Raw genomic sequence first — 15,234 nt, forward strand, 5'->3', positions numbered from 1 at the left:
AATAGTTTCTGAGAAAATGTTCCTTTTAAGTCTTTGATCCAATTTTTATATTAAAAGATTGAGTATTCACCTCTTTATTTCATTACTAAAAGGAATTTTTTTAAACTATCCAGTGAAAATGTGTAAAAACTATGTATGAAAGTATGTTGAATTTGAGCTTTCTGTGTATAATTGTTAAGCAAATTTCGAAATAGCAATATATAATTAAATGAAAATCAGCAAACAAAATCCACACTTTTTTCCTTTTTTTTAGTGGTTGGAAAAACATTTAATATTTGTTTCTTAATTAAGTATACAATAGATAAAAACTACTGGGCACAGTATGTTAGAAGCAAATATTTGAGATCTTAAAACTTTTATTTTGCTTTCAACAAAAACATCTGATACATTCTCTGGATGAAGCAAAATATTTACTTATTTTCCGATGGAAAAAGGTTTGTGGTTAGGTATTAATAATTCTTCTCTGAAATCTTAATATAAATTTATCATATATTTCTCATCTCCAATTAAACTTTTTTCACATGTTGGTAGTTGATTCTTGTTCATAATTGTGTTGGTTTCTTATACAGTGTGCATGGAAATGAATCCAAAACTAAACTTTTATACAAATCATCAACAACACTGTCGCATCTTATTTCTAACGTGAATACTGTTATTGCTTCCCCGTTTTCTCTGTATACTGTAGGTATTACTCACATACTTCTTGTATTATAAACTTGTATGGTACTATTTCTTTGTTCTTTGTCCAATGCCATTCTTATGAAATGCTAGAAGTAGCAGAATGGAAAAAAAGGCAAATGCTTCAGACATTGGCATTACAGACTGGTTCGGTGTGTAATTTCTCTTCATTTGTAACACCACAAATAAATTATTAAATGAATACACCTTTAACACTGAGCCAACAAACAGTTTCGACAGTTTTAAATAGAAAACAGAATTCTCACAATGGAAGACTGTAAAAAACACACAGAAGAAACTTTGCAACAAGTGTATTATTACTTACACTCATGAGAAAGGACACTGCAACATATATTCTAAGTGATCAATAATGCAGTTTTGTATGCATTAAAATTGCTCACGAACATATGAAACAATCTCAGTACAGTATTCGGTTTTCAAGGCCAGATCTTATTGAATATGGCCATGAAGTTATCATACAGCATGAAGGTGATGGGTACATCCAAGCATACCCGTCCAAGACGAGGGACTGCGCCCTTGTAAAACCTACAACAGAAAACACAGTAACTCCTTTCAACACTTCTAATACAATGTTAAAGCTAACAAATGATATGTTTAATGCAAATAAACTAGACTTAATGTAAGTAAAACCAGTGTAATCAAATTTATTAGCTACATATAATAGTGCTCAGTTTTCTTCAATATTATAATAAATTATGGAATTGATCTCAATGAATATGTAACACAAATTTCCTAAGTTTGGAATTGAAAAATATTGTTTTTCAAAACTTACATTTTTAATCATTTCACCACTTGTTTCATTTTCTACTTACGCAAGAACTCCCTCTTGTTTTAAAATCTGTATTGCACAGTCTAATGTATTCTTGTACTTTCTTGCTTCCAAACCCTGAAACATGAAACACTTACAATTTTCAACTCATCAAAAGAAGTGGTGAATTTCATCAGTTTGGAATTAAATTTTTCTGCTCTTTATAGTCTACGAATTTTACGTTTAGAATTAGGGAGAATCTTTTAGGAAGATTGTTTTTAAGTCAGTACAGGTAACTGGACCATCTTTAATGTAGGTTCATTAAAAAGTCAAGCTGATAAGTAATTTCTTCGGTACAATTGTAATGCTAGTAATGAGTTCAATATAACTTACTTACTTACTTACTTACTTACTTACAAATGGCTTTTAAGGAACCCGAAGGTCCATTGCCGCCCTCACATAAGCCCGCCATCGGTCCCTATCCTGTGCAAGATTAATCCAGTCTCTATCATCATATCCCACCTCCCTCAAATCCATTTTAATATTATCTTCCCATCTACGTCTCGATCTCTCTAAAGGTCTTTTTCCCTCCGGCCTCCCAACTAACACTCTATATGCATTTCTGGATTCGCCCATACGTCCTACATGCCCTGCCCATCTCAAACGTCTGGATTTAATGTTCCTAATTATGTCAGGTGAAGAATACAATGCGTGCAGCTCTGTGTTGTGTAACTTTCTCCATTCTCCTGTAACTTCATCCCTCTTAGCCCCAAATATTTTCCTAAGCACCTTATTCTCAAACACCCTTAACCTATGTTCCTCTCTCAGAGTGAGAATCCAAGTTTCACAACCATACAGAAGAACCGGTAATATAACTGTTTCATAAATTCTACTTTCACATTTTTGGACAGCAGACTGGATGATAAGAGCTTCTCAACCGAATAATAACACGCATTTCCCATATTTATTATGCGTTTAATTTCCTCCCGAGTGTCATTTATGAGTTCAATATAACAGTAAGTGAAATAATGAATTGGAAGTGTTCTAACAAGTTTAACTACACTTCCAGCAAATTTGTGAAGTGGTGGGAAGGACAGATAAGTAAGCAGAGGATAACTGGATACTGGATACCAGCTCGCAGAGGCCCACCTGCTGGAGTTTACACTATAAGAATTCATAAGTATAGAAATCATTTGTCTAAAGTAACAAGTATAATTCTTATCTGAGGATCTCACTGTCCTCTATTGAATATTGTGTATTCCATGACTTTATGTAGTCATCACGTAAATATTATGGATCGGATCCCCGCATAGCTCAGTTGGTTAAGAGCACTCAGCGCGTTAAGTTGAGGGGTCCAGTGTTCGATTTCCAGTGCCAGAACGGTTTTTTCTCCATGAATAGTAAAATAACAAGTGTATTTAAATGCTGTTCTGTTCCTTCTTCCAACATTCTCGCCTACAAACGTATTCTTAAAAACAAGGGCCAAAAACTTCGAAAAACGTATTGTGGTGTACTCAATGCTGTCATGGAGACCATACGGGACCATACGGTGTACGGGAACCTGCAATTTTTTAATGACTCGTATGGGGAAGAGAAAATTTTACCCATATGGAGAAGTTTTGTACAGCTGGCGCCAGCGTTTTTGGCGTGTGTCCTAGAGTATAGTGCCCAGTTTGTGAGCATGTTGCTAGTGCAGCTGAGAATGGTACCACTTCCTATACACGTCACATCAGCCATTTACCAAACACAGTTGTCAGACTGACTACGGTAGAGGTAAGACACTAGCACTTAACATTCCCATTACTTATTTCACACGCCAAAAACGTGACGTGGACTGTACACAGATATCTGTACTGATCTTAGATTACCTTTGTTCCTAAATGTCTTCTTTAATGTTAATAAAGATAAATGGTCACATCTACTGGGTGTTCAGTACAAAGTGTGTCATGGCTTGCTGTATGCCATCATGTGGCTAGCCGATGAGCCTAGAGAACTCAATCTTCCTAACTTCCGCAAAGGCGGAAGGCAGAGAAGTTGCCTAGCAAGTACGGCGTTCATTCTGAAGAGTACGTACCGATACATAAGGTAACGCCGGTAGTGGCAGGAATGTGAACTGTTTAGAAACACGTAGTCTACTGAGGTGAGGTTTTTCTTACTGTCGGGATATGGGAAGAGAGTCAAGACGATTACTTACGTATTCATTGACATTAACTTCGACGGTCAACATGGACACGGAGCATTTGATTTGTATTGTGGAATGTTGCTGTACACAACCGATGATACCAAATACCCTGCGTACGACTTATCCGCGCAAAACACAGTTCGAAAGAGATTATGGTAGCCATCTGTTGCTACGACGTTCAAGTTATAACGTACACGTTCTCAAATTCAGATTGAACGCCTTGAATATAGGCAACTTCTCTGACATAAAAGCTGAAACTCGCTTCAGATCGCCGACTCAAAACAGTGACGTTATGACACACTTTGAAATGAACACCCAGTATTGCTACCACTGGAATTTTTATTTTTTTTTTTACGTGTTTCTTTTATTTTCTCTATGTGCTCACTACATGTTTTCTCAAATCCTCGACAAATAATTCAACAAAAGCGAGTGCTTTAAACTATGAATGCATGCGCAAGAAATTTAGATTTCAGAACTGGCTATTTTTCATGTTCAGTTTTCTCTTTCCTCGTCCATCCATTTCCCCTAATTTTCTAACGATCTTGCTACCACTGAGATTGGATCTGCGGGTGCCCTTGTATACAGTATAATAGAATGGTTGAAAAAAAAAAACAACCGAAGTGCTGCACATACACGCTCCAGGATTGGAGACAAGTGTGCATGTACTGTGAGAGTTTCATGGAATCTTCTTTAAATCAAGCTTGTTTACAATTAAAACAAAGAGCAAAATAATTCGTTTACTTCTTTAACATAGAAACATTAATTAAATGATGGTCGGAGGGTTAGAGAGAGAAAAGTAAATAGGCTTATTTCAAGGGAGAAAAATAAAGGGTGGGCATATAGCCAAGAAAAAAAATTACCATGACAGCACTGGGTGTACTCCAAGACAAGCTTACTTCTGAGGCGCAGAACCAAGAGCACTAGCCTTTGAGCACCAGTTTAGAATTGATACAATATGTAGATTTAAATATTTTCCCTAATTTTAGCAGAGTAGAGAGCACATTTTGTCAATTTTCAGTGCGTAAATAAGTGCATATTTTAGCAACTTACATTGCGTAAAAATTCATTGTGGGATTTATACTAATAATAAATCTGTAGCCGAAATTTTTCTGGTAATTTTCGATTTCCCAAAAATAATTGGTTGTAACATATATAATTAACCACCCTGAAACCGAAAATCGCTTTTTTGAAATTTTTGTTTGTATGTATGTCTGTCTGTCTGTATGTTTGTTACCTTGTCACGCGATAATGGCTGAACGGATTTCGATGAAAATTGGAATATAAATTACATTCGTTGTAACTTAGATTTTAGGCTATATGGCATTCAAAATACATTATTTAAAAGGGGGGTTATAAGGGGGCCTGAGTTAAATAAATCTAAATATCGCTCTTATTATTTATTTTTGTGAAAAATGTTACATAACAAAAGTTTCTTTAAAAATAATTTGCGATAAGTTTTATTCCTTGAAAAATTTTGATAGGATTGATATTTAATGAGATAAATGAGTTTTTAAAATTAAAATAACTGCCATCTAAGGCCGTGTAATGAATTAAAAAAACAAATGACTTCGTCTATAAGGGGCCTTGGATAGCAACAATCGAAAGCTGTGAAAGATAGCCTACAGAGAATGTTTCTGTGTTTGTATGAAGTAATATCGGAAGCTAAATTAAGCGATTTGTATAATTAATTATTATTTCGCCATTGGAAAGTGTAGTTTCTCTAGATGGACATAATGCTATAATGTTATTACAGTAACTTCTGATATAATATAATATGATATAATATAATATAATATAATATAATATAATATAATATAATATACTATAATATAACATAATATAATATAATATAACATAATATGTAATTGTATAATATAATTTAAGTTATTTGAAGGCTTCAGAACCATAGTGGGCCAAGCACCATTTACTGAATACGTAGAAAAGAAGGGTTAAAATTAAGTTATTACCATAATTCAATATACACATTATATCTAAATCATGTAAGTCTTCATTAAACTATGGTTGCATGTAATAAAAATTAAGAAACATGAAAGGAATTGTCATTGCACCAAATGAGTGTCTCTGGACCAAAATGATCGCATTTTAATTATTTGGATGCAATTTAAATTAAGTAACATATTAAACGATTTATCCTTCTATCAAACACGAACGTTGCCTGGATCAAATGTCCTATTTTAATTATGTAATTACTTTATATTTATTTCTAACAGGTGCAGCGGAGCGCATGGGTACGGCTAGTTATAAATAATCCTGTTCCCTAAAGTGTAAATTAAGATCACACCTGCATTCTCGTCTTGACAACGTCAATTGGAGTGTTACCAAACACCGAAGAGGCACCAGCGAGAACACCAAAGATTCCAGTAGTAACTGTGGGAACAGGTTTTGTAGGATCTCCACCCCTGTACAAGTCCTTACACGTCTCCATTACAAAGAAACGAATAGCTTGGTTGCTACCTTGCTTCAATATTGTAGCTGTCACACCTTTGTACACGCCACCGAAACCTTAAACAAATAACAATAAAGAGAATGAGTGACATGAGCCTATTCACAAATATTGTGCAAAATTAATCATTTGTCTTGGAAATAATATTGCAAATTTGAAGCCAAAGAATGAAATTTGGCTAAAAATGTTGCGCAAAACTAAATCTATACACAGGATGACAAGGCATTCCACTTTTGAAGGACATGGCCTTCTTTTTTAACCTTGTCCTCCTATCCTCCAGACATTAAAAAGTTTATCAAAATGTCAGGCAATTTGTATGATCATAACCCTATCTATGACCCAAACCAGAAAACACTAAGAGAAGCTAGAGTGTTAACAATAAATTAAAAAATGACTACCGGTAGTACTAAAAACTGAAATCTTCATAATTCGTATAATTTATTACTGGTACTCTAAACGTGGTACCAACTTATGTCGTGCAAATCAAGATTTCAGGCATAACTCCCTGTAAAGTTGATTTGAATAATTTCGAGGAAAAAATTGTTCCGGAGCCGGGCATCGAACCCGAGACCTTTGGTTTAACGTATCAACGCTCTACCAACTGAGCTACCCGGGAACTCTACCAGACACCGATCCAATTCTTCCCTCTATATCCACAGACCTCAAAGGTGGGCTAACAACCGTCAAGCAACCAACTTCGAGTGCACACTAACTCCGTGTAACTTAAATTGTGGTTTTCTATTAACGAACAGTGACGTGTATTATGAAAATCAAGATTTCAGATATAACTCCCTGTAAAGTTGATTTGAATAATTTCGAGGGAAAAATTGTTCCGGGGCCGGGCATCGAACCCAGGACCTTTGGTTTAACATACCAACGCTCTACCAACTGAGCTACCCGGGAACTCTACCAGACACCGATCCAATTTTTCCCTCTATATCCACAGACCTCAAAGGTGGGCTAACAACCGTCAAGCAACCAACTTCGAGTGCACACTAACTCAGTGTGACTTAAATTGTGGTTTTCTGTTAACGAACAGTGACGTGTATTATGAAAATCAAGATTTCAGGTATAAATTGGATCGGTGTCGGGTAGAGTTCCCGGGTAGCTCAGTTGGTAGAGCATTGGTACGTTAAACCAAAGGTCTCGGGTTCGATGCCCGGCCCCGGAACAATTTTTCCCTCGAAATTATTCAACTTATTTCATGTTGTACAACTATTCATTACTTGAAAAAATGTGGGTTTCAAATATTAGTATCACATAATGTGGCAGCCTTCGAGAGTCAGATATAGGTAAGTGTCATCCAACCAGTTCCGACACACATTCTAGAACATGTCCAGCATCACATGATGCCAGACGTCGATAATACAGGCCTGCAAATGGTGCAAGTCCCTGCTGGTAGACCTGCGACATTAAGTAACCCCAGAAGTAAAAATCAAGAGGTGTAACATCTGGAGAGTTGGTTGGCCATATTCAGCACATTATGTGACATTTATATTTGAAATTGACATTCCGTATGTATGGAGACTTTTGGGACATATTGTATTATTAGACGTAGCTCAAAGTCCTGTGTTCATGAGAAATTGTAACACTCATGCTATACGCGTTCGTGTCAAACATGTCATTCACAAATAATGGTCAATTTACGTCACTTATAAGATAAATAACCATTATTGCCTCAGTCACACTTTTACGTCTGTTTATTTCTGTACTTGAAAACCACACAAAAACTTGTAAAATGACTAAGGTTTCTTAGTTTGTCTGAAAAATGTTCTTACTTGTTTATCGCTTTATTTGTTTAATGTGTTATGATATCTGGCGAGTTTTTTCTCTCCCAATGGAATAAGAATTTTAAAATATTTTATGCTCGACCATGCCGAAATGTAGTAATTATACATCTGGTAGCAGACCTTTAATGCATGTCATTAAAGTACACCTACTTATTAAAGGTCAGGTCTTTCAGCCAATGACGACTCAGGTTACAACTGTTCAGCCAATGACAGGTCAGCTTTCTACCGTTATAAAATCGCAAGTATCGATTATTCTCGGATATGCAATCGAAAGAGAATTAGCGAAAAGTCACGGAGGCTGGAAATCCAATACTGTCGCAGAAGGTTATGTTCTGTTACTATAATAATTAGCGTTAATTGTAAATAATATTCAAATAAATTCAATTTGTCATCTCGTTTTTCAATGTCTAATTTTATTTCAATGTTATCTCTGTAGGTTCTTATGGCCTAGCAAGGTCAATGTGGATATCTGTTCCTCGGAAAAAATCAATACCTTCGCGTCTGCGCACATCTCACAACATACGGGACATTGGTCAAGGTCAGATACAAAGAAAATTAATAATACCAAGTTAGAAATATGGTCGAGCATAAAAAGTCGTATGAAACTAGCCTATAATGGTAATTAAGAAGCTCGTATGAAAATTATGAAACTCGCTTGCGCTCGTTTCATAAATATCCATACTCGCTTCTTAATTACCTTCATTATAGGCTCGTTGCATAATGTACTATTTTAGATACCGGTACACATTTCCTTATAAAAGAGGCAGAGAAAAAAACATAATAGGTACTCTACACCGGACACATTTTTAAACTAAAGATATTTATAAAGACTTGTTTAGAAAAGTGTACCGGTATCATACCAGGTGTTATAGTTCATGGTGGTCAGCAGAATTTTTATATGTTTTTAATAAGTGATCTTTAATTAAAAAAAATGTTATCTACTTCAAATAACGAAAGAAAAAGAAAAATATTAATACCTTCGTCTTTAATAATAGACGAAACGCCATGCAGGAAGCCTCTATATTTTGGGTTCGGCGATCTTTGGTCATGGATGAACTTCACTTTGATTGTCTCCATTGGGGTGACAGCAAATATGGCTTCACACACTCCCGCACCAAGTCCACACAGGAATCTGTTCACTGCATGCAGGTTGCCTTGCTCGTCCACTGCCAACTTCTTAAATGTCTCGAGCGCTCCAAATCTGGGGAACATATTATGTACATTATCATTAGACTCATGTGCGTTTTAAGAGTAAATCTCACTTCACATCCATGACTAAAACTGATTCTTTCACACAACTAGCTGCTTAGACCTACTCATCTGATTTTCTATTAAAAAATAATAATTACTAGGTATAAGATTATACTCCCAATCAGGGCCGCCGACAGAATTTATGGGCCCCTATGCAATACTGTACTCGGACCCCCGTTGAAAAAAGTAGGCCTAACAATTACAAGTTACCAGTTATTCTAACCATAATAATTACTTACAAAACAAATAAGAGATAAGCCCATACATAGATACGAACTTAAAAATATACACTTTTATTACATTATTATTTTTATTGTCAAACGCCTGGCATTAGAAAACAACAACAACAACATTACATCGAAAACTTTTAGCAAAGCTTCACATTAGCACAATATATTATATTCATAAAACATTATTCCTAAACACCTGTAATTTCTAACTCGCAGTCCGATATCAACAAACAACTCTCCTTGACTTCACTGATGCAAAGTCATCAATTATATCATCAAAATTTAAAGACCTAGCAAGATCGTCTCCAGACTAAGGAGGCCAAGGTTACTCAGTCGTTTTTGACACATTGGTTATCTGAATACATTTTTTATTTCCTTCATTTTGCTGAAGGATCTTTCTGCATCAGCAACTGGCACAGGAATTTTATAGAATATACAAATATTTTGAAATAAACTGTCCAGTTTTAATTCCCTCAGACTATTTAGGAGATTCATAGGTTTCAGTGGGGTTGGCCCTAAATTAAAGGCATGAATTGATTTTAAATTTTTCGGCTCATCACTGATCTCATTGTTAATTTCTCCATAATATTTTTCACGCAGTCTGGCACCCATATTAATATCTCCCAATTTTTTCAGTCTCTCCTTGTGCTTCTCAGCTCCCGACTTATGCCTGTACTTGTCCATTGTGCAGTTAAACTATAACCGGTAACACTGATGAACAGTATTTACTAGACAAACGACAACGAAAAGACGAAAGTTTCGACACGAAACAATGTACTGAAAAGGAAACGTATTCTGCGACTTCGGTTTGGGAGAGTCCTAGCATGTTGCGGTGGGCTAGCGGGGAGTTGATAGTTAAAAAGGATAAGCCAATAAATAATTAAACGTGTTCGGTACAAGTGATGGGAAGATAGTTCAGGCAAATGTTGGGGCCCTCAATTGTCGTGTCGGTGAACGTTAATGCGGGAAACCGATATTCTATTATATAAAAGTCAAATATTTACATATGAAGAGGTAATTTGTATTAATTCTACTATTGTTGAGTTAATATGTCAAATTTATGTAACAAATATTCTCACAAAATTTTATAGTACCCGTATGTATCTACAAATAATTATTCATAATAATAAAAAGTAGTCAGACTCACTTAAACTGACGGGCCCTTATTGCTCACGGGCCCATATGCACTTGCCCCCTTTGGCCCCCCTTCTCGGCGGCCCTGCTCCCAATTAAGATACTATACGAATTACTTCGTCCAAGTTAAGGTAACCCTAATTAGTATAGAAAAATATAAAAATCATAAGACTCTTCACTTTTCTGTAAAAGGTTTACAAACATACCTACATTTATTAAAGCACTAGCATTTGAAAATCTACAGTCTGTTCCGTTTGGGTATGGATAATATTAATTTATTATTATAAAGCTATTATGATAGTCTGAAAAATTTCTTGCTGGTTAGGCCTATATTATGATTAAAAGATGGAAGTTTCCATATATGACAATCAACAATGCATAATCTGAAAGGACAAATGAAAATCGTAGATGATTAAAATGGTTACTACAAATCAACAGCGGACACAATGTGTTCTTTGGTATACTAAATTTGTGTGTGTTAAGAGAGTTCAAAGGGAATTTCGACGTGAGTATGGTGTGCGTAATGTACCTAAATACGATTCCATAATGTTGTGGTATCGAACATTTGTAGAAACAGATTCTGTGTTAAAAAAAAACATGCAGGAGGCCGCAGGCGAAACCCAGTATGAGAAGCACCTATCTCTTGGCTTGGCCCCCAAACTCCCCAGATCTAACCCCTCCTGACTTCTTCGTGTGGGATTTTGTTAAAGACATTGTCTATTCACAGAAACCCAGGAACATTGATGACTTGAGAGTAAAAATTGAAAAGTCTAATAAACATAAACATGGAAGAAACAAGGACTGTGAACTTGGTATTGTAACAACAGCATATATTCTAATGTATTATGGCAAGGATGACAGGTAAAACTGGCTTCATTTATACACAGATGGATCCTTGATCTCCAGAGAACAAGGTGCCGGTGCAGGTGTTATGTGCTGTCTCTTCTCACTTTATAGACCTTTTGGATATGGAACAAGTTTTGATGGAGAAATCATTGCAATAAGTGAAAGTCTCAGGAATCTTCTATGCCACATCAATAAATTTAAGAATGCAGTTATATTGTCAGACTCCAAAGCAGCTATTCTATCAATAGTCTCTAAACACACACCTTCATCTCAAACAGCAGAAATAACTAAAATGCTCTCTCAATTAATATCACTCAATAAAAGAATTGTATTCCAATGGATACCATCCCATTCTGGAATCCTGGGAAACGAGAATGCGGATGCTTTAGCAAAGAAGGGCAGGACTGCTACTTACAGACCTGTTATTAAATCTACGTATTACACTGTGAAAAGATTTATTAAATCTACATACTTAGACTTCAACAAACAAAATTTGATAACACAATCACAAGTGAAAAAATGGAACTCTCTGCACCATAATCCACAGTTAAATCCCGATTTACCACGAAAATCGCCTGTAGCTACATTTAGATTGGCAACAGGCCATGATTGTTTGGCCAAACACCTGCATAGAATTGGAATATATCAGTCCCCTAACTGCCCATTGTGCAACTCAAGCCAAGAAATGGATTCGGAACATCTCAAAATCTGTGCTTCAGTGGCTGGCCATGATAATATCTTTGAAAAATATTGGAGTGCAAGAGGTCAAATGACTTTATTGTCAAACGCCTGGCATTAGAAAACAACAACATATTCTAATGTGAGCCCTCTGCTCGTTTCTTATTGCAATGCAGTAAAAAAGAGTAGGAACAGGCAGATATGACATATTCGAAAAGAAACGAGCAAAGTGACTTCTCGACCAAATCTACAGGTATTTACAATAAAATAGAAATAACTGTGTTCCTTACCTCACAGCTGACTTCGGTATAGAGCCATAAATGAGAATACTGAGACCTCTGTACAGCCCCAACACGCCATGGCGCTGCACAGTCTTCTTGACACAGTCCCAAATGCCCGTATACTGCTTTGCAGAGGTGCCAGCCTTCTCGTCCAGCTGCAGTTGTGTCTTCACGTACTCTGTTGGGTACGTGATGCATATCACGATGCCTCCAGTGATGCCACCTGGCAGTAAAATCGGTACTGGACTTAATAAACCAATAATTCACATTAATTGATTTCACAAATGTAATCTTCATCTTACGATGTTTGGTGACGTATACACGTCCGTTGATGTGACATATTAATGAATTTAAATACTATTATAGTCACAATCATGCCATGGTATGAAAGAAAAATTTCACAACCTCAAGCGGGAATCGAACCTGCGACTTCCTGTTCTGCGGTCAGGCGCTCTACCACTGAGCTCCATGGCATGATTGTGACTATAATAGTATTTAAATTCATTAATATGTCACATCAACGGACGTGTATACGTCACCAAACATCGTAAGCTGAAGATTACATTTGTAAAGATTCTTTGAAGCCATAAGCAGTGCTGACTAGATCAGACGCTATGGACAGTACTCTATAACAGAGTCGCCAGTATGAAAGGATAATTCCAAGGCTTTGGCGTTAGACGAACTCGATAGCTCAGTGGTAGAGCGCCTGACCGGAGAACAGGAAGTCGCAGGTTCGATTCCCGCTAGAGGTTGTGAAATTTTTCTTTCATACCATGGTATGATTGTGACTATAATAGTATTTAAATTCATTAATATGTCACATCAACGGACGTGTATACGTCACCAAACATCGTAAGATGAAGATTACATTTGTAAAGATTCTTTGAAGCCATAAGCAGTGCTGACTAGATCAGACACTATGGACAGTACTCTATAACAGAGTCGCCAGTATGAAAGGATAATTCCAAGGCTTTGGCGTTATACGAACTCGATAGCTCAGTGGTAGAGCGCCTGACCGGAGAACAGGAAGTCGCAGGTTCGATTCCCGCTAGAGGTTGTGAAATTTTTCTTTCATACCATGGCATGATTGTGACTATAATAGTATTTAAATTCATTAATTGATTTCGTTTATAATATTAACATTGAATCGATTGTTTTTGCAGATGACACCACCTCATGCTCCTCCAATAGTAATACTGATGAATTGTATGTTCAGTTCTTTTAAGAGAGCCTTCAATTGGTTTCAGGCAAACGAACTCAAACTGAATACTGTACTAATAAAACACAACAGATATCATTTTAATTAACACATACTTCAATAAGTAATACTTTGCAATTTGTTAAGCTTCTTGGAATTATTCTTGATAAAAAATTAACTTGGGGTGAATAGATTAATATTTTATATGTATTTGTCTATCAAGGATGATATCGTATATTTACAGAGAAAACTTAAAAACTTCCTGACTAAAAACTATCTCAGAAATGAATATTTTAGGATGGGGGAAAGGAACTGGCCACCCTACCCCATTATCTCCTGGCCCAGTTGCCTCATAAGTGGTGTCTTGTTGGTATCACTTGTGAGGTTCAGACCTGTCTTCGGACAGTTGACTAAACAACAATAACATCTTATGCTACGGAATTCACTTCTGGGATAATGGTGCTGATATTGATAATGCTCTCATCTTATGTACAAAGACTGTGTAAATTAAAAATAATAAAAAAACATGTTTTTCTATTTATGGTACAAGGGTAGGTAAGTAAATAAGTACCGTATATAAAAAAGAGATCTCTTGCACCAAAAATAAATAATCCAATAATGCAATGACGAAATATGGTATGTACTTAAGTGATATTCTGAAGTCGTTCTTAAATAATAATAATAATAATAATAATAATAATAATAATAATAATAATAATAATAATAATAATAATAATAACAAAACAGAAATGTTCATGAAACTTTTTTTTTCTTTAATTGTGGCGAGAATTTTCGTTTAAAAATAAATGTGATTACGATACCAGCTACAATTCCTTTAATTCCAGACGCTTTTCCACCCACTGATGCTGCAGCCCCTGTATCACTCATCCACGGACCGAGAAATGGATTCTTGAACCTCACTGTTCTCGGATCCATGAAGAATAAGGTCTATAAAAGGCTACAAAATGAAGCAGAGGTACTCATAATTTTCCCTATAGACATGACATATAGTTTTTTGTTTTACTCAGATAAGAAATGCACATTTCACACATCTCCATAAGAACCACTACATCTATAAACATAAAACGTCACAGAATGATTTTAAATATCCAGATCGTGCAACACTTCATAATGAAATTGTATAGTTTCGCCATAGGCTGTACCAAGACGGTCTTGGCTGTACATGCGAAGTGAGTGGCAATTGTTTTCTTAACAATACGTACTGTAATACCAAAATAATGAAAAGAAATATTGAAATATTGTTGTAATTATTATATCGACCAACAATGACATTCACAATAGTTATGCAGAACGTGAAAATAATAACACCATCTAATGATTATTACTTGAACAATATACACCATAAAATAATACAAATGCTGAATGAAGATAAAAAGTTACTATTCGTAATGTAAGTTGGTATTAAATTTGCACGAAAAGGAATGTTGTAATAATGACAACAATGACGAAAACTTTACAAAAACAAAAGAATATAGCCCTATTATAATTTCTCTCATATCATGCATTAGGAAATTAAATCTTTGTTACTGTTACATTATTGCATCAAGATATTTAAATTTGTATAGTATTCTTTGTCATTTAGGCAGTCTGCTATGGCAGAAAGAATGTTCAAATCAAAGAAAAACATTTTTCGAATGCACAGTTTTATACTGTAATGCAATTATTACGTTATTTAGTCTAATTTAATCCTTTCAACCATCATATGCATAATT

General features: G+C 35.5%; 1 protein-coding gene across 1 annotated transcript; it reads right to left on the bottom strand.

Moving 5' to 3' along the window:
* Window positions 1-303: 303 nt before the first annotated feature.
* Window positions 304-14,703, bottom strand: LOC138701005 (putative tricarboxylate transport protein, mitochondrial). The gene is made up of 6 exons (XM_069827485.1): window positions 14,323-14,703; window positions 12,313-12,526; window positions 8,861-9,084; window positions 5,932-6,152; window positions 1,512-1,585; window positions 304-1,224 (listed from the first exon to the last, which is right to left on the bottom strand). The coding sequence occupies exons 1-6, from the start codon at window positions 14,435-14,437 to the stop codon at window positions 1,116-1,118; spliced, it is 957 nt and encodes a 318-aa protein (XP_069683586.1). The 5' UTR covers window positions 14,438-14,703; the 3' UTR covers window positions 304-1,115.
* Window positions 14,704-15,234: the final 531 nt, after the last annotated feature.

The sequence above is a fragment of the Periplaneta americana genome, chromosome 6 (genome assembly GCF_040183065.1).
Source record: "Periplaneta americana isolate PAMFEO1 chromosome 6, P.americana_PAMFEO1_priV1, whole genome shotgun sequence".
Classification (NCBI taxonomy): domain Eukaryota; kingdom Metazoa; phylum Arthropoda; class Insecta; order Blattodea; family Blattidae; genus Periplaneta; species Periplaneta americana.